Source organism: Lactuca saligna, chromosome 1 (genome assembly GCF_052625555.1).
Source record: "Lactuca saligna cultivar CGN05327 chromosome 1, ASM5262555v1, whole genome shotgun sequence".
Lineage (NCBI taxonomy): Eukaryota > Viridiplantae > Streptophyta > Magnoliopsida > Asterales > Asteraceae > Lactuca > Lactuca saligna.
In genome coordinates this window covers 175,765,435-175,781,225 of record NC_136417.1, presented here as the reverse complement: position 1 = coordinate 175,781,225, position 15,791 = coordinate 175,765,435, and the positions used below count along the sequence as shown (strand labels likewise).

General features: G+C 28.4%; 1 protein-coding gene across 1 annotated transcript; it reads right to left on the bottom strand.

The window, feature by feature from the left end:
- Positions 1-386: 386 nt before the first annotated feature.
- On the bottom strand, positions 387-11,766 carry TPS04 (terpene synthase 04). The gene is made up of 11 exons (XM_078972327.1): positions 11,400-11,766; positions 10,885-11,077; positions 9,799-10,022; positions 9,599-9,722; positions 9,381-9,496; positions 2,944-3,176; positions 2,124-2,338; positions 1,686-1,901; positions 1,436-1,565; positions 1,099-1,344; positions 387-993 (listed from the first exon to the last, which is right to left on the bottom strand). The coding sequence occupies exons 1-11, from the start codon at positions 11,722-11,724 to the stop codon at positions 487-489; spliced, it is 2,529 nt and encodes an 842-aa protein (XP_078828453.1). The 5' UTR covers positions 11,725-11,766; the 3' UTR covers positions 387-486.
- Between the last annotated feature and the right edge of the window lie 4,025 nt (positions 11,767-15,791).

Here is a 15,791-nt window from a genome sequence, read left to right as displayed (position 1 = left end):
CATGAAAGTTGTAAAATAAGAAGAGAGTAGCCTTACGTTAGCTAGATTACCATGATACTTTCCCTCCGTTTTCTTATAGCTAGCTTGATTAGCTTCTCTCTAGCGTTTTGAATCAATTTGTTTAGTTTTTGATGCTCAAGAAACATCAATGCCAAACCTTCCACTGGCAAATGGAATCATATATTTTTACATTCACTTTACTTATCCAAAAAATAGTATTTTTTTGAAGAAAGATGACAAGATACATTGTACAACAATGACGGACAAAAAAAAAATCCATATACATATTTTATAAAACAAGCTTTTACATGTAGAAAAATGACTCACAAACAAGCTTTTACATGTATAATTATCAATCAAATTTAAATAATTTATCATATATGGTTATCATCTCCATCGTACGTAGTAATATCACATTTTTGCCTGTAGTTCTTTGATGTTGCGATCTTGTGTAACGTATGGGATATTATGGATCATGTATTTTCTTTAAATGAAACACGATATAAACATCGGCGGACTTAACACTTCATAGATGACATTTCTCATGGACTTCTTGGGAAGCTGATGACACTTAATGCCCACAAAACCATGAACAAAGCGTCGAGCTGTGGTTTGAAAATATTCACCAGTGATCATTAAGTTCCGTTTTTGTGGAAATGGATGCATGGTTGTTTGGGGCTTCAAATATTTGGGAAGTTCACGTTTTGGAGGAATGTAAATTGCTTTCTCTATGTCTAATTGTAGATCAGCATCTGAATCATATAGGTTGCTAGAATTAAATAACATTTGAAATGCCTTGAAGCATGATAAGTGAAGGGATTTCCATTGTTTTGGAAAATCACTATCATCCTCTGTAAAAACATGTTTAAGCAACTCTTTCCGCTTCCCCTCGAGAAACGTTTTCACAAGAGAAATTGAATCATCCATGCTTGCATCTGAGTTTTCTTTCAAATGAAGCAACACAAGGTTCATTTTTCCTTCTTCTTGTTCCTTCTGCTTCAAAATTTATGTTAACGAATATGTACTATGAAAGAAAGTAGTTAACTCGTTTCATTTATATCAAAATGAGTACTAAGGTAAGTGGTTTTAAGTGATGACCTCGTAGCTTTGAATGTCATTGAGCAACCGAGTAGTAGCCATAAGTGACTGTGTGATGTTTTCATACTTTTGAGGCTTGACTTTGAACTGTGGTAAGCTTGAATTTAAGAAACATGAAGAAGTTAGGACCAAGATATGTGTAGCGATGGAGATCATGCCAGTTTCCATGTATTCATTCACTGAAGGTATGTAACCGTTCTTTCCCCATGTAGTTTCAGTCAACCACGAATTGAATGTCTCCCGCCACTTCAAATAGATAAATGGAAAATTTACTAGAGTGTTTCTATAAGGATAATAATCCTTGGAAAATTATATTTTCAACTTTTAATACACTTACTAGGTCTCTAAAATCTTCAATTACATCAATGTTTCCTTGAAGGACCAAGGTTTCGGTAGTATCTCTCACAAGATCATCCAACACATCGAAAATAACCTTGCTTGGTCCACTTAAGCCTTTACCATCCCATCTATCATTTAAACATAAAAATATATAACTTTTACCAATGAAAAAGACAACAATAATCCTCAAGAAGATCTAGAATGGAAGCACAATGATCAAGAAATATGGAAGTAAGAGTATATGCTACCTACGAATCGCATCAATCAAGATGTGTAATTCTTCTAGATTGCCTATCATATCAAAAAAGTCATCTGCAACTGTAATCAATATGGCACTTTTCGCAACAAGCATCCGTATAATAGAATCATGAGGTAAACAAGTACTAGCTGCAACAGAAAAATAACAATACACCGTTTTCTCCCGGCCAAATCCCATTTCAGTAAGCCCCCACTTCTTGGACCACCTACAAAAATAAATAAACTATGATAAAACAAAATTTATAGACAATAGTGGGTGTCAAAGTTTGTACCATATTCACCATGAACAAACGTATAGTGAAGTAAACTTTAATAAAAAATAAGTAACTAAATGAGGGGAACTATTCGTGTACAAATTATTGATGTTTATCCAATGTGCTATACTTTTGGCATTAATAAAACATACTAAAAGCAATTAATGGTTTTACCTTTTTAATTCGGCAAGTTCATTTTGGTAGATTAATTGTCGGAATGCGTAATTTTCGACAGCCAATTGCATAAGCTCGAAATTATGTATGCATGATAACCTATAAAAGGAGGCCTTTCCAACCCATAGAGGCCCTTCATTGTTTTGTTCAATCCACATCCTATGATCAAGATGATCAAGTCTCGCAATCCATGGTATACTTAGCTCTTCCTCAATCTACGAAAGTATGAAAACTTATAAAATTTACACAAACTACTATTTAAGTCATCCTGCATCGTTGTGGCGGATAACTTGTTTTCAATTACTTAAAATGAAAACTATCAAAAATTATTTGAGGGACCAAAAACATAACTTTAATACACATGGTAACTTCTTTGCAATTCGTATATAGATTGTGATTTACAATTGTCAAGAGTTCATAGCATAATGACGATTATACCATATCAAGTGGAATACAAACATATCAAAATAAAGTTTCAATGCAAACAACGTAAAAGTTTATAACATTTAAATAAAAATTAATATTAACAAAAACAAAAACTATAAAAAAAGTTATGTATGAGACTAAAAGCCTAACTTTAAAATATATCAACTTATAAAATACCAATAATTTAATTTTAAAATTTTAAACGTTAGAAAATTATTAGATTAAAAATTATTGAGAGGAATGGCAACAACCAAAAACTAAATCATTACTTTGTGAGAGAGAGAGAGAGAGAGAGAGAGAGAGAGAGAGAGAGAGAGAGAGAGAGAGAGAGAGAGAGAGAGAGAGAGAGAGAGAGAGAGAGAGAGAGAGAGAGAGAGAGAGAGAGAGAGATTACCATTTTGGATATATTGGGAAGCATGACAACGGTATCATTGACTATGTTTTTTGTGGCCGAGATTCTTTGAAGGACTTTTTTAGAAAATGACCTGGCCTCATCTACTTCACTTTCTTCAACGAACATAAGATCCGTGGCCTTGTAAACATTATGCAATAAGCTTGTGAACTGTCTACTGTTGTTTTCCAAATGATCCAATATTTCATTATCATATAAGAACCAACAAAAAGTCCCTGAAATAAAGTTAAGGAACAAATCAAGTGAAACCCATGTATGAAATCAGAAGGAAATAATATTAGGGTTGTGCATCGGTGTATTGGAGTCGTTTTTGACCTAAAATCGAACCCAAACCATAATGATCGGTTTCTGAAAATTTAAACCCAAACCAATGGGTTTGGTTTTGTTTTTATAGTTCAAACTAAATCTCAAACTTATTTCTTTAAAGATCCAAACCATATATATATATATATATATATATATATATATATATATATATATATATATATATATATATATATATATATATATATATATATCCGTTAAGAAATTTTTTTTGGTAGTAAGGTAAGAATTTTTTTTCTACATATTTTTTTACGAACAAAAAAAATGAATCACTAGATGATTCACAAGAAAAAGTTTTCAAAAAAATATCTATATGATTCATTTTTAAGTAAATTAAGAAAAAATCCACTTTTATGATAATTTTAGTGAATAACAATAAAATCATTATATAAATGAATCATCGTGATGTTTTTTTGAGAGTTTTTTCTTGTGAATCATCTTACAAATGAATCATCTAATGATTCATTTTGTTTGTTCGCGAAAAAAATATGTAGAAAAAAACTTCTTACCTTCCTACCAAAAATTTCCTTCTTATTTGATCTTGACTCTCTCTCTCTCTCTCTCTCTATATATATATATATATATATATATATATATATATATATATATATATATATATATATATATATATATATATATATATATTGCATTGTTTTAAGAAAATGTTATTTTGTGTTTTAAAAAACGTTTTTAATAAATCTGTACCACCTAAAAAAGGTTTTATTATTTATTTGTATTGTTTTTCCCAAGTTAATCACACTGGGTCCACTTGGGAGGTTATTCTCAGAACATTATAAGGGTATTTTCTATGTGTCACACTTTGATCCATTGTCATCTGTTGTAGAATTTTACTCTTCAGCCATTCGGTTCTTATTTTGAGGCTATAAAAAATTATATGTGTTTGTGATTTTTGTTACCAATTATCGACACAATATAGATCATTTCAATTGTTGTTTAAAGAAAAAAAAATCTAGTAATTTACTTTAAAAGATATTTTTAATACTATTATTTAATTTTATAATAAAACAACCAATACTGTTATTGATAATAATAATAATAATAATAATAATAATAATAATAATAATAATAATAATAATATCAAAGAGTAACAAAGAAAAGTCGAAACAACTAAAAAACTCAAATCTAGATATACTAATAATTGGGTAATTCTATCTACACGAATCTAAATCTAAATACACGAAAATTAGATTGAAATGATAGATGTCAGTTATAAATTTTAAAATATTAAATTTATCTTTTAATAAAAAATATTTATTCAAAATTATTAATATCATTTTTCATTTTACCTTAACCATCCTCATATTTATATTGATTTTTAAATCAAACCTTTTATTTTCTAAGACATATATATATATATATATATATATATATATATATATATATATATATATATATATATATATATATATATATATTGAAAATAATAAAATATATTATTTTCATTAAATATCCTTACATTTATATTTGATTTTCAAATCAAATCTTATATTCCGCTGCCTCGACTGAAGGTATAACAGTTATATGGCTTAAAAATAATTGACAAGTTACTAATACATTATAATAGAACTCTTATCAACATTTGACGATAATAATAGTTCATAAATCAGTTCTTACTCGGCGGGTTACTAAAAATAATTATTATAATATGTGGTGTTTTATTGTTATAAGTTGTAGGGTGTAAAAATAATTTACAATTTACTAAAAATAATCGATAAGTTGTGGTGTTTTATGATTATAAGTTGTAGGGCGTAAAAATAATTGACAAGTTATAAGCGAGCTATGACGTATTTTAAGATGTGACATAAGACGTTAATTTATTATATATAACAGTTGACGTAAGGGTGGTTAAATATATGTTTCTAGAAACGAGTTAAAAATTATTAAATTAATCGGTCGTTAAAATTATATATTTAAAATGATAAAATATATCATAGTAAAAAATAAACTTTATTGAAAATGGATTTAAATTCATAATAAAATACCAAACGTTTATATATATATATATATATATATATATATATATATATATATATATATATATATATATATATATATATATATAGTGGACAAAGTGAATATATATAACAACCTCACGCAAGCTTAGGTATAAAACCCCTTTAAACTATATTATTTTGGTTCAAATAGAAATTGTAAATGGTAGATTTGTTATTTCTTTTGTCAATTTCAAAATCCTTTAGTTTCTTTTCCGATTAATCCTGACTTTATTTTTGATGGTAACGAATTAGCAGCAAATTCAATTGCAAATTGATTTTGGTTTGCATCACTTAAATAATGTTTAGTAAAGAAGAAGAAAAAAAAAATCTTAGATACAAATAAATTTTGGTTTGCATCATCTTCCATAATCCTAGTAACGTAGATAAAATTAGGAACCATAATCAATAAAATCAAATTTTATGTGTAGGAATTAAGAAGGAAAATAACACTGAACAAAGAAAACCTTATGAAGAAAATGTTGAAATCACAATTAATTTTAGGAAATGATTTAGTTTACAGATTTGGAGAAAATGGAGTTAGGATATTCAGATTTTTTAGGATGGAAATCATCGTAGTTAAATCAAGATTAAAAAGTTATAACTTAGCAAAACGACGTAGTTTAAGGGTTCTATACCTTTATTTTTTTCAAATGAATACAGTACTTTGAAATGTGAATTTATTATTATTATTATTATTATTATTATTATTATTATTATATGTATAATTTTAGTTTAATCGTACCTTTATTTTTTTATTATATAGATATATTTTAAAATTAGTTAATGTATTAAACTAATATATTAAGTATATAAATAGGGACAATTAGATAAAACCATTGGTTTAAACTAATATATTAAATTGTTTTGTCAAAAAGATAACTTCTAATCTTCTATGATATTAACGTAATACAATTTTTAATTTTTTTTAATAAAATTAAACTCAAATAATAATCAAGTTACTGGTTTAGGTTTTTAATTTATTTTATTATGTTTTTGTATAGTCCTAATTTTTTTTTATCATTTTCCATATGTTTTTTTTTTTTTTTTTAATTTCACATGATGTATATGTTAATTACTAATGATGGTTGTTACTTTTAATTTTTTTTAAATGATAACCTCTAAGAATTAGTATGTATACTATAGACGTTAACAAAATAATCATTTTCTTTGTATTAAACAAATAACAAGATATTTTAAAATTTTGGTATCATGATTATAAAGTATAAGGGTATGATAAAAAAAAAAACTTAAATCGAATAACTGAACCAAACCAAATGATGGTTGGTTGATTTGGCTCGGGTTACTCGGATATTTGATTCATTCGATTTGATTAACCAAATAAAGATACCTTATTCGGATAAACTGATAAAATTGAATAAACTATTTAGTTAATATATATTTTTTATAATTTATATCTATAAATAAATATTTTATATTTAAACCAATGGATTAGTTACTAAAAAAGATTTTGATAACTCATTATTTAATTATTAACCATTATAAATTGATAATTCAAACGGTTGACCATTTAACCGGATAGTCATTTAATCACATGGTTTGGCCGTAATTAGAAACCAATTATGTTAAATTTTTGTATGATTTTAAACGAGAGATGAAAAGAATCTTTCTAAAACTTATCAATGGATAAAATATGTCCACAATGCCAGGGATTCCCCATGAGGGGGTTCTATCCATAAATTCTAAGATAACATTTACTACACCTCACCAAGATGGTTCTCTTTTAGCCAAAGACCCAAAAAAACCATCTTTATCCTGGGTCGGTGTTAATGATTTTGTTATTTGACGACAGTCGGAATCAAATCGGAAATTCAATAACGACACTCATCTTTTATATATATATATATATATATATATATATATATATATATATATATATATATATATATATATATATATATATATATATATATATATATATATATAATGTTTTAAAGTTTACATGTTTTAAATTTATTATTATAAATAAAAATAAGATGACAAGATTTCAAAGTTAAAGGGGCTATATATATTATTATTCTAAGTTCTAGGGTCTTAATGAAAAATTGACAATTAAAATGGATTGGACGTACATGACGTTTTTTCACAGAATTTTATACAATACACGAATTTATTCGTGTATTTAGGAGTACCCTAATAATTTGGACGTATAAACAATTGATATTTTTGTAGGATGTAGAGAGTTGATTGATATATAGAATCGTATTGCTATATGATGGGATGTTCAACCTCATCATTTCACCATTACTAACCTTTTTTCTTGGCATGCTTCGATCCTCTTTAGGGGTGGGTGGATAGAGGAAGGCTTTTAAAGCAGTTAGTTTTTCTATTTTTTGTTGTTGATGAAATTTTAGAGATTCTTCTGTTTTCTTAACCGTCACTCATATGAAATCCATGACTTTCGATGAGATTGTTGAGGTGATGTTTTTTTGGATTTCCAATAAATATAAGAAAATTAAGCTTAACTGAAATGATTGACTCCATAAACGTGCTTTGCTAAAATTCTATTGTAATGTGTTTTTCCTAACTTTTTGCTATGTTTTTCTATAAAATTTTCTGTGGTTTCAAAAATAAATAAATAATAACTCACAATTTTCTTTTCAATTTTCAAATTTAGTAAATGTTGAACTTTATGTCAAATCAACATTGTACTGCTTTTTAACTTAAAAAAGATATACACAACGAAATTATACGATGTTTCTCCCGTGTCATTCTCTTTAGATTTTTAAAACAAATGAGATAATCACATTGAATTAAATCAAACCCAAAAATACTTTGTATTTTTTTCTCTTGGTTATTTACTTTCAAAATTATTGTTGATAAGTTGGATAGGTGTGTGGTCTTAAAGTCCTAATCGTAAGACATGAATAGGATCAGTCTCTCTCTTAATAATAGGCGACAACAATCTCACGTCCGAATATGCAAGCCACTTATATTTGCATTATTAAACACAGGTGCTGGCGCTCACACACATAGGCATATATATATATATATATATATATATATATATATATATATATATATATATATATATATATATATATATATATATATATATATATATATATATATATATGGGAAAAGTGAATATACCCTTAAGGGTATACAAGTTTAGGTACCCAAACACACCATAATACGTCGTTTTGTTTAATATATTTATTATAATGTGTTTAAACTTCAACTCCTAAGTTGATTAACTTTCAAGATTTTCAAAATTTCACTAATATATTTATCTTATATCACATCGTTTTGCCGAACACTTATTAGGCTATATATTGTAGTTGAAAATGAAAATTACGTAAGAGGAATATTTATGTGTAATTTATAATGATCTTGGAAGTAAATCAAGTTTGAAGTTAAATTATAAGAACATTGGACAATTAGAATGTATTATATGATACAAAACAATATAATATGATAACTTTGGGTACCTAAACTTATATACCCTTAAGGGTATATTCACTTTTCCATATATATATATATATATATATATATATATATATATATATATATATATATATATATATATATATATATACTAGTTTATAACATGTGGGTACTACAGATTAGAAAGGTAAAAATAATTTTAATTAAATTATAAGGTATTATTGAACAATGATAAAAAAAAATTAATAATTTAATAAATTAGGCAATAGATATTACAAATAAATTTTTTGTTGATATGTTTGATATGTGTAAAATGGAGGAGTGAATTAGTGGAAATTTAATTAATGAGGAAAAACTTAAAATGATAAGTGGTAAATAATTAATATGAAGCTATAATTGATTGACACGTGGCAAATGTGTTACTCTTTTATCAGGTATATATATATATATATATATATATATATATATATATATATATATATATATATATATATATATATATATATATATATATATATATATATATATATATATATATATATATATATCCTAGACAGCATGCATAACAATTCTTTAATTAGCTTTGTTACGAGAGCAGATTTTAGCACAGTGAACGTGGTTTATGTTGAAAATGGTGGAAAGAAGCTATGAACAATAACCTAATTAGATACTTACTTGGAGATATATTATACCCATGCAATCGAAAAAGTCGAAAAGCTAAGGAATCCTTATATAATTTTATTGCTATAAATATCTTCTTATCTTGCGGTGATTCTTGGCCCATGTAACTCCTGAACAACAAATTTTACATGAGGAAGTTAAGCAAATTAACATTAACGAAAACGTCTCTTGCATCATGCATGTAACCCATGTAAAAGAGATATATCAATCACCTGTAAACTTTTCTAAGGATGTTGTCAATCTCCTCCGTAAAATACTCAGATAAGCCTAGCTTCTGCACTTGATCAACCATGCTGAGCTCAACTAGCTCTTCATCCATTGGATACTTTTCAGGAACTGCGTATACAAAGAAAGTAAACAAATAAACCTACCAAAGTTTTTACTTAAACATGTGAATCTGTATTTTACGTACCTCCGTTGGGACACTTTTGAACTAGTGAAATCAGATAGTTAAGGCACTTTTGGTTTCCGGTAGAAAGGTACGCCTGTGCAGTAGCCGAGGGTGATTGAAAAAGTGACCCATCTTCTCTCAAATGCTTGATTATAGTTTCTTCATCAACATTACGTTCTGTCATTGGAAATGTCTCTAAGTATGCCATCAATGGAGGGTATTGCCATTTATCAACCATCTCTTCCCTGAAAATTCCATTCATCACTATTTCACTTACACTTGCAGTTAGGAGTGAGCACAAACCGAACCGAAACCTAAAAAAACCGAAATAACTGCAAAAACCGAAGCCGAATAACCGAAACTGAAACAAGAACCGATGGTGCGGTTTTTAATTTTGAAAAACCGAAAAATTGCGGTGCGGTTCGGTTGTATGTTTGATAACCACACCAAGTTAACCGAAATAACCGCAAACCGGATAATTTATTATATTATTTAAATATTTATAATAATTATATTTAATTAATAAAAATAAATTAGCTACTCGAAGGAATGTGTAACTTTCATTGACGAAGCGCGACTCTAAAAAATTGAATCAATACGTTTCTCACTCATTCGTCCTTTCCACAATGTTGAAGTTAGACATTGTGGAACTTTATCAATTTTATCATCTTACGATTTTTATTGTTTAGTTTTTGATGCATAAATGGTTTTTAGTAAGTATTAGATATATTGTAATTAATTGTTTGAATGAAATGAATTTAATATAACATAATAAAATGCAACTTGAAAGAATAAAAATGGATTAAAATTGTGATTTGTTTGCAATGAAAATCTAGAAATAAATGCAAGTTGACTAAATTTTTTGTTTTGAAAATGAAAAACTGTACCCTTTTAACCGAAAAACCGCACCACCTTATTTTGCGGTTAAAAACCGAAATCGCACCGAAATAACCGCAAAACCGCAAATAATTGCAAAACCGAACCGAATCAAAACCGTAATTTTCGGTTTTCGGTTTTATACAAAAACCGCACCGAACTGTACCATGCTCACCACTACTACTTACAGTAGTTAGCAAATTAATCAAGGTGAATTGAATGTATGCTTACATGCCGAAAATTTGTTTCCTGACATGGTATATCTGAGAAATGATTGATTTTGCGTCATCAGAGAACATAAGGTCAAGACCAAATGATTCAGCAAGTTCAATGGCTGCGGGGAACACAATGAAGAACCATCTAGGAAGATCATGATGGTGATGATGAAGCAGATTCTCAGTGTTTGCATGTATAAATTTCAAACCTACAAATTAAATGAAACAATTTAAATATGTAATCAAAAATAATTTAATTACAAACCTTTTTGAACTACAAGACATATGAACAAGAAACGTAATGGGTCCAGAATCTATTGCATGTTTGATGAACTACATATTATGATAATTTAATAAGAAACAATGCATGGTGTTTATAAAAATACGTAGACGAGGGGAGTAATTGAATTGAAGTCATTGATCTCATATATCTACTTTTTTTTTTGTTTATGTGAATGGATGCATGTTGAAACAAGTCGTGAATTTCAACGTTCTATCATTATGTTATATAATTAGTCATGTGACACATACCGTTTTCTATGTTATGAGATCCCGTACCCCATTTTCGGAGCACAGCCATGGAAGTAAGAGTAGCAGGAAGAGTATCAATGGTGGGAAGACCATTAATGGATTCTCCCCAATATCCTTCTTCGTTTTGGTTCAAGAGTAACCATTCAAGGCAACCCTTAAAGAGAGGGCTATTGTGTTCCAATGTGTGAGGAATCATAGCTAACCAAGCAGTGTCATATGCAGATGGCGAAACAAATGACTGAAGATGGTGGTTTTTGGTGTTCGAAAATATCTCTTCCTTCAACTTGGTCACTAAAATGTTGATTGAGACCAAAGAAGACTCCATTATAATTTTATAAGGGACAAGAAAGATACAAAATTTTAAAAGTTGATTACGTTTTGAATCACTATGATCTGGAAATATATGAATCATCAAACCTACTTATATAGGCAAGTTTCTAAAAATATTTTAGAGTAAAAGTGCAAAATTGGTACCTACGGTTTGCTAAAAACTATACATATGGTCCACAGCTTTCAAACTTGTATCAAATGTTATGTTTTTTTTTTTTGGTGGTTATGCAAAAATTTTGAAAGGATTAATTTAAAGTATTAAAATAATTTTAAAAAGACATTAAACAAACAAAACTGATATTTCAAGTTTTTTCCTGATCGAATCAAGCTTTTTAGGAATAAAACTTAAGACATTTTAGATTTTGGAATATAAATGCTTGAAAACTTTTTGAATTTTAGTGTCTACATTATTTATCAAACCATAGGGACCTAATTTGAAGTTTTACTAAATATCCTAAGATAATTCAAGATTGACTTTTGTTAGAGTACTACGTTCGCATGGTACAATGTTTCTCGTTTATGGGGTCCCACACATGAACGAATTTATTTCATTCACAATCAGAAAAGAAAGAATTAATGTAGAAATTAATTTAATTCGTTCACAACCAGAAAAGAACATTCATATTGTTTGTTAGTTTCCCTTCTAGTCAATTTCTAATTGGGGCCTTAATAAAATTTGCCAATAAAAAAAGAATAAATTAATTTAGAATGGCCTACATTGCAAAAATAACGTGGAATATGTAGCTTTGTTAATGTACGCAGTACGTCCACACACAGGTGCACAAATCCGATTAGATTTAGTATTCCAAGTACATCAAATCAACGTGGGTTTACTTGAATTATTCTTTTTTGTTTTTGTTTTTTTTTTCAAATTTTTTATTTTTAAAATGGGTTTACTCGAATAATTTTTTTTGTTTCAATTTTTTTATATTAAAAATTTCTTAATAAGGATGAGCAAATCCAAAACCACAAGCTGAATATCCGACAAAAAATCAATAAAATCGAAACAGAAAAAAAAAATACTAAATAAACCAAAAAAGAATGAAGTTCAGAGCTTCAAATATCCATGTTTTGATGAAGATGAAGGTTAAAGATGATGATTGATGTAGATTTATCCGCCAGGTATATTAACCCAAATAACTAATAAAAGAACACATAAATTTTAAACACAAATCAAAGTAATTGTGGAGACACTACAAGAAAGGGGAACTTATAGGGATGACATTTGTTGTTTCTATGGTCGTCCCTATTGATACAATAGGTGGCAATGAAAATTCATCCATACAACGTTCGCCTTTATACCCTTGTCACAATAAATATTTTTTTTGTCGTCGTATAAATATCGTATAAATATCGTCGCAATTTGTTACCTTTAGAGACCGAAATATCGTTTCTATTTGCTCGTCGCTATACGTCCCCAGTTAATTAAAAAAATCAAAGTATGAAAAGACAACATGTCTCTCCATAGATAAAAGTTTAGAGACGATATGTCTCCATAGATATATCTATAACCTCGACATGTCGTTAACATATCGCCGCGACCTGTTGCAACAACATTTTGTTGTTGTAGATGCACCTATAGATACGATATGTCGTTCCTATAGATGCACCTATAGAAATGACACATCGTCTCTATAGGTATGCCTACATTTATACAACTTATTCTTTTTTTTTTTCTGTTTATTTTCATAGTTTTCTCAATCACAAAATAGTTAAAATTATAAATTTACAAAATATAAATAGTAAATTTAATCTCAAAACATTTAAAAAGTCTTAATACAAGTTTACCGATCACCTAATTTGTAAATTTTCAAAAGTTTTGTACAAATTATACATACTACCTAATATAATCGGATTTACTAGAAGTTTGCCAATTATTACCGTAGAGTTCGAAAAGGTTGTGAGGTGTCGAAATGTGTCTTAATCAGTTTTTGTGTCCAAACGTGTTTGTAAAGTTGTTTATTATAAGGGCATTATGTTTCGAAACTTAAGTGTTTTTAGTCCCTTATATTTTTTGTATGCTTTCTTGATCCCTATGGGATGAGTACTAGAGTTAGAGAGTAACTTCATAATTCACATCGTATTCTCTGGAACATTCTCTTTACTTCAGAAAGCTTAATCAAGCCAAACAGACGTTATCTAGATCTTGTGTTCATCTTTCTTTCGTAACTCTGATCTCGTAATTCTTACTTGAAAAAAATAACAACTACATTTTGTATCAGAGCAGGAATCAAACAGTTTACGATCTAATTTTGTTTTAGTTTCAAAAGTATTTTGAGTTTCATTCCAGATTCAGAATTTTCCGCTCTTTTGAACCTGAAAATCTTTGTAGATCTTCTATTTTGATTCGATTCTGCGTTTTGTTGTTTGATTCAAGTAATCGTCGTCAATTTTTGATACTTTTCATTGTTAGATCTCAACTTTTAAAGCTTTCTTCAAAAACTGTCCGTACAACAATGACGAACTTTAACCTGAACATTATGACGTCTTATTCTCATCTTCTCGGTTCTTCAACTAAGATTCCAATGTTAATTCCTGAGTTCTACGATCAATGGGTTGATTGTATGGAGGACTATCTGAATGGGATTGATGCGGAGCTTTGGAAATGCATAATCGGTGATGTTCGTCACCTCCTCCTGTTCAAAATATTGGAACATCTTCTAATAATCAAAATGTCCAAGAACAGGTTGAAAGATTATTGAAAAATGAAAAGAAATGTATGCAAGAACTTCATGGTGCTCTTCCACCAATCATATACAATTATGTGCGTAGTTGTAAAACTTAAAAGGACATTTGGGATACACCAAAGGAGAAATATCAAGGAAGCGAGAAAACTAAGATCGGTTCAGTCAAGCAATGTATGTTGGAGTTAGGAGAGTTTAAGCCAAAGGAAGGTGAATCAATTGAGTATTAGTATGATCGTCTGAATGAGCTCATCTCCAAGTGTAACAGAAATGTCAGCCTTATGATAAAGACTCAGCAAAGTTTCGATTATTTCTCTTTGAATGATCTTTACAATGTGTTGAAAGCACAAGAATTTGAAGTGAATAAAATTGCTGAGGAATCGAAGATCAGTCTTGGTGGTCCACCTGCTTTGATTTCGAAAGTTGCTGGTGAAGGGTTTGAGCACTATAACACTCCTATGGTGCACATGCAAGCCTAGATGCTTTGGATCTAAGTTTTCTCTAGTTATACATGCAAACAATTTTTCCAAACCATGAAGCCTAATCTAGCATACAACATAACATATGAATCATAAAACTAGCTATAAAATTACCTCTTGTTGTAGCTTGATGTGTTTGGCCTTTAAGAACTTAGCACCCCATGTATGATGCCTCAAATGGTTCACAAAACACCACCAACAATTTGGAGAACTTGAGAGAGATTACTAGGCACTCAAAATCGGTTCTATGAACTCTAAGCACACAAGGGTAAATGATTTTAGGCTATAGGGGTCATATATATATATATATATATATATATATATATATATATATATATATATATATACATACATACATACACACACACACATACACACACACACACACACACACACATATATATATATATATATATATATATATATATATATATATATATATATATATATATGGTGTAGGAATCCAAGGGTCATGGGTAAACCTTAATCCATACACTTGGGCTTGTAATGGACTAACACATTATGGATTCTTATATAAGCTTAGCCAATAACTAATCCACCTTGGATTATTAGCCCAACATATATATATATATATATATATATATATATATATATATATATATATATATATATATATATATATGATTTACATAATCAACCATTGTACATTTAATTAGTTTCTTTTGATCATTAAATTAATTCTTGACCGATACTAATTAAATAATATGATTCCTCTATTAATATATTATATTTATAATATATTAATGAATCATAAAAGTTCATCCTATCAGATTGTTTTGGTGAATTCAAGCCAAAATGGACTATGCTACTCTCGGGTCAAGTACATACCAATAATAGTTATGGACTTAAACACCTTATCGAACAGTCTCCCACTTGGA